The 4,310-nt window shown below is 37.5% G+C and overlaps 1 protein-coding gene across 1 annotated transcript; it reads left to right on the top strand.

Moving 5' to 3' along the window:
* The first annotated feature begins 133 nt into the window (after window positions 1-133).
* LOC122571605 (apolipoprotein D-like) lies at window positions 134-4,201 on the top strand. The gene is made up of 4 exons (XM_043735569.1): window positions 134-2,252; window positions 2,494-2,624; window positions 2,893-3,133; window positions 3,501-4,201. The coding sequence occupies exons 1-4, from the start codon at window positions 2,139-2,141 to the stop codon at window positions 3,924-3,926; spliced, it is 912 nt and encodes a 303-aa protein (XP_043591504.1). The 5' UTR covers window positions 134-2,138; the 3' UTR covers window positions 3,927-4,201.
* Window positions 4,202-4,310: the final 109 nt, after the last annotated feature.

Raw genomic sequence — 4,310 nt, 5'->3', positions numbered from 1 at the left:
CTTGGCTCATATCAATATCCTTTCCCTTTCCTTTCGACCTAAGAAACGTTAGATTTCAATTGAATTCGATCATATCGGTTTCTATTATTTGCCAAAATTAGTCTTTAAATAATCTTTTGTTACGGAGAAATTTCAAATGAAAAGAAAACAGGATTTTGTATACAACGCGAACGATGTACGGTCTTTATCGAATTAAAGGTTTCGATAAGTATCTTTCTTTACCGTGTACGTAAAAGTTTCTTTTTTTTTTTTTTTTTTTTTTTTTTTCAAGAACGATAAACATAGAAAAGAGAACGATCTTTATCGATGAAAACTAAATGTACTTCGAAGAGGAACAAACCGATTCGTATAGTTGACATGAATACACACATGCGCAAGATCAACGTCTGAGTGAAATTTATCGAAATTGTTTCGTAGCGGTTCCTCGTTTATAGACCTATCGGTGTATAGTTAAAGGAACATCTACTCCAAACTAACGGTTCGATGGCCAAGGATTTCATACAAAAAAGAAACCTCGTTGAAAAACCCGTTACTGGCGGACCACGGTTAAGAATGGTGGTATACCTTTGCCAAGCGTTATCTGTTGACAGTGTCGATCGCGTAATTGTAACGCGATAAGGAACAGCTAGTTCCTGTTTTGCCGCGAGAAAGAAAAGTCGGGTACGTTTGCCATCTATCTACTTCATTTGTGAACATACAAATACAGACTCGCTAAGGATCGAGATTGTTGAAACCGGCTTTATGAATGACTACAGGATGAGGAGTAACACTGTTAAAGGTGTAAATTTCACAATCGCGCATTCCAGGATGCCTACTGCGATCTACTCTAATCTTGGTCTCGTCGCGGACGAGTAACTGATCATGAAAACAACGAACAAACAAAAATGTGGGTCAAGGTAACTGCGAATGAGATTCATGTAAATCGAACATAACAGATTTATGCATTCGTCAAATGAAAACGAAAGTTTTAGATATGACTCACTCGAGTATCTTTTTACATTCCCATTTCCTAGTATTCGTAGAAATATTTCCTCAGCAACCGTATATCTGATTTTTCATCTTAAGGTTACCAGCTAATCGCTGTATCCTAAAATTGGTTTCCTTAAGCCTTCGAGCCCGAAAGTGATTTCACTTACTCCCTATTCAAATATTTCGCATATTAAGAGGCCAATTTGTGCAATAGAAGATATTTTTATACGTTGCAAGTGGCTCAATAGGCGATGGTAACATGTTTCAGAGTTTCTTCCGTTTGAAAAATTTTGTTCAAAACATAAATACAAGTAACAGTGCTCAGAAAACAAAAAGTGTAAGTAATTCGCATTAGTTTTGTTCCTACCACTCACTTGATTTGCTCGTATGGAATGTACAAAGAAGTACTGGTGTCATTTTGAAATATCTGAAGTAACTGAAGTCTGAAGAAACCTATATATACCAAACTATATCATGCAAGCCCTCTTTATTCTCTTTATTTGTACTCAAACAATATTACTACAGTTACCAGAGATTAATACATTTATAAGTCATTTGTAGTATGTAGTAAAATATTGCGCTTTGCTTCAACAGGTTACATTCACGTCAAGTATTCGTAACTTTCCTAATCTACTTTTCAATATCTCACATAACGCTTGTAAAAAATGAAACATTGAATTAATTTACTAAGAATTTTCTATCGGTAACAGCGACTATCATCAAGATGGGCTAAATCTAGAAAAAGTGACACGATCAATGTCCAGAGGATTCACCTTGTTCGTGGCCCGTTACGATTGCTATGCGTATTTAAGAAATGTTGGCGTCCCGTCAAATTGACTGACACCGATCCATCGAACAAAAGATTCTTTCTTCATCGACCAAAAGTACCGTTGTTTGAGGAAATTGCATAATAGAGCCTGCATCGGTTTGTTCTCAGCGGGTCGTCGGGTACCACCTTGGTTAAACTTCTTGCCAAGAAGTCGTCTAGCAACATTGACCAATGACCATCGTCTGGTGACCAGATTCTGAGGCCACGAAGAGTACCGTAAGAATTATTCACGTGTAGGTAAAACAGGGGGGGTAGTGTCCGGTCAACGCTCTTGCGCTCCTTGGTTAATGTATATAAGAGAAGCGGTTTGAACCATGTTCACGGCAGATCAACGGTAGACATGATCGGCAAGATAGTTCTGATACTTTCGGCTTTGGCTCTGGCTCGAGCCCAGATACCCAGTCTGGGTTTCTGTCCAGATTACGTACCTATGGCGAACTTTGACATGTCTAAGGTGAGTACAGTTAAACCAGTCGTCTATTGCAAACTTAACAATTCAAACGTCACTTTACAAGCGTTGCTTCCATCGAAATCGAATATTCTTTGATATTTTATGTACCCACGTTATAGTTTTAAAAATGCTTCAACCCTATCGCGTCCTTTGGATCCTCCTCTTCCATCTCGAACATTTCTTAGGTTTCAAGGGAATAAAAGAATGTCATTATAACGAACGAATTATTTTCATTGTTTTCTAGTTTTTGGGTATCTGGTACGAAGCCGAGAGATACTTTCAACTGACAGAAGTAGTATCGCGATGCGTAATGGCAAATTACACGTTGGGTCCTGACGGCAAGTACCGAGTCAGCAACGAAGTTACAAATAGATTGTAAGTATATTTGAATAAGTTGAAAGAACTTTCTTTTTATGGTTACTTTTCGCTTCGTTTTTATTTTACATCACTCATCGAGTACGTTGTATAGTATCTGCGAAAAAATTTATAGTTTTTGATAGTATACCGATGTTTCAACCCTCGATAAAACTGGTCACGATACCAGCGGATCTTTGAAGAGTACACTTGCTAAAAAACGCGACTTACGTTTAATATCAGTAAAGAGTAACAAACATGTATTTTATATAATTATTTAAACATTTAGCACGGGGATCAAGAGAGTGTTAGACGGTGAAATCAAGAAAGCTGCCTCGAAAGCCGAAGAAGGAAAACTAATCGTAAAATACACGATACCATTGACTCCTGAAACCAAATATTCTGTACTCGAAACGGATTACGATTCTTACGCGGTTCTGTGGAGTTGTTCCGGTATTGGCCCATTCCATACACAAAACGCCTGGGTTATGACAAGAGAAAGATTAGCACCGGGAACAGTCTTGCAGAAGGTAAATTTCACTTATATTTACAGATTTCATTTTTATTTCAAGCGTAAATTCGTACTTTAAATCCCTTCAAATCCTCCTTCTTTTCGGAAACAAAATTTTATTTAAATTCATTAAATATTCTACACCGATATTTACGTTTGCATTCTCTGCCTATATATCGAAACACAAGTTTATACTTTTGTGTACTTTTTATAAATTTCTACAAACTGAATCTCGTTTGATCTGATAAACACTCGGATATATAACCTAATACCGCACTGATATTATGCAATCCTTACCTTTAATTTGAAAAATTAACATTTGATATTTTCATGATGAGGCATTTTATTATACAGTAGAAATATAATATAAAATACTTTCCAAATAGGCTTACGCCGTCCTCGACAGCTACAAAATTTCCAAAACGTTCTTCGTAAAGACGGACCAGCAAGACTGTGCTTACTTAGATGCGCCAAAACCATTGGAGGCATCAGAGATACAAAGCGATCAAGCTCCTGTTGAAGCACCGCAGAAAGATACGGAAAATGTTAGAGCCGCTGTAGTGCCAGATGCGCCGGAAGTGATCGTCGAAATGAACACGAAGGAGGACGAAAAGTTGACGAAAAAGCCTCAAACTGTTGAAAACGCGAAGAAGAAGGCGGTTAACACGGTTCCCGTTCGAATCATGGAAGTGGCTGACGCCGTGAAAGAAGATATACCGACGAAGAATGCGAACATAAAAGAGGAGAAAAGCAGCGAGCTTATGAAAGAGGCAATCGACGAAAATATGAAGCAAGTGGAAAAGATCGCGTGAAGTTAACACTTGAAAATGAAATTTATACTCGTCTCGTTCGAGACACTTCGCGTAGATTATTATCGATTAGTTCAGTTTCGGGCTTGTAGCGGTTTCGTTCTGTTGAAACCAGTCTCGCCTGAGTTTCATGTTCATTATTCATCCATTTCCAAGGATTATCACTTTCATGGTTCGTGGAGGGATAGGAGGGTATTTGTTTTAACTTGTGTACAAATGTAAAAAAAAAAAGAACAATAAAAGTTAAATAAATTGTTACATAAAACGTTGCTATGAAATTCTGATGTACATATATTTTTCTTCCCATTTCGTTTATCGGTTACCGGTGAATCGTAGATCAAGCGAAAGAAGACACGAAAGAAAGGGTATAAAAGAACGATCTATCAT

Source organism: Bombus pyrosoma, linkage group LG10, assembly GCF_014825855.1.
Source record: "Bombus pyrosoma isolate SC7728 linkage group LG10, ASM1482585v1, whole genome shotgun sequence".
Classification (NCBI taxonomy): domain Eukaryota; kingdom Metazoa; phylum Arthropoda; class Insecta; order Hymenoptera; family Apidae; genus Bombus; species Bombus pyrosoma.
The sequence above is the reverse complement of the archived record's forward strand: the minus strand, read 5'-3'. Positions and strand labels throughout refer to the sequence as shown.

What these genes read in the sequence shown, in the direction of transcription:
- LOC122571605 (XM_043735569.1), top strand. Translation starts at nt 2,139, where the DNA reads ATGATCGGCAAGATAGTTCTGATACTTTCGGCTTTGGCTCTGGCTCGA. An exon ending in CGAACTTTGACATGTCTAAG is followed by an intron (nt 2,253 to 2,493) that starts GTGAGTACAGTT and finishes ATTGTTTTCTAG; the next exon opens with TTTTTGGGTATCTGGTACGA. An exon ending in CGGGAACAGTCTTGCAGAAG is followed by an intron (nt 3,134 to 3,500) that starts GTAAATTTCACT and finishes CTTTCCAAATAG; the next exon opens with GCTTACGCCGTCCTCGACAG.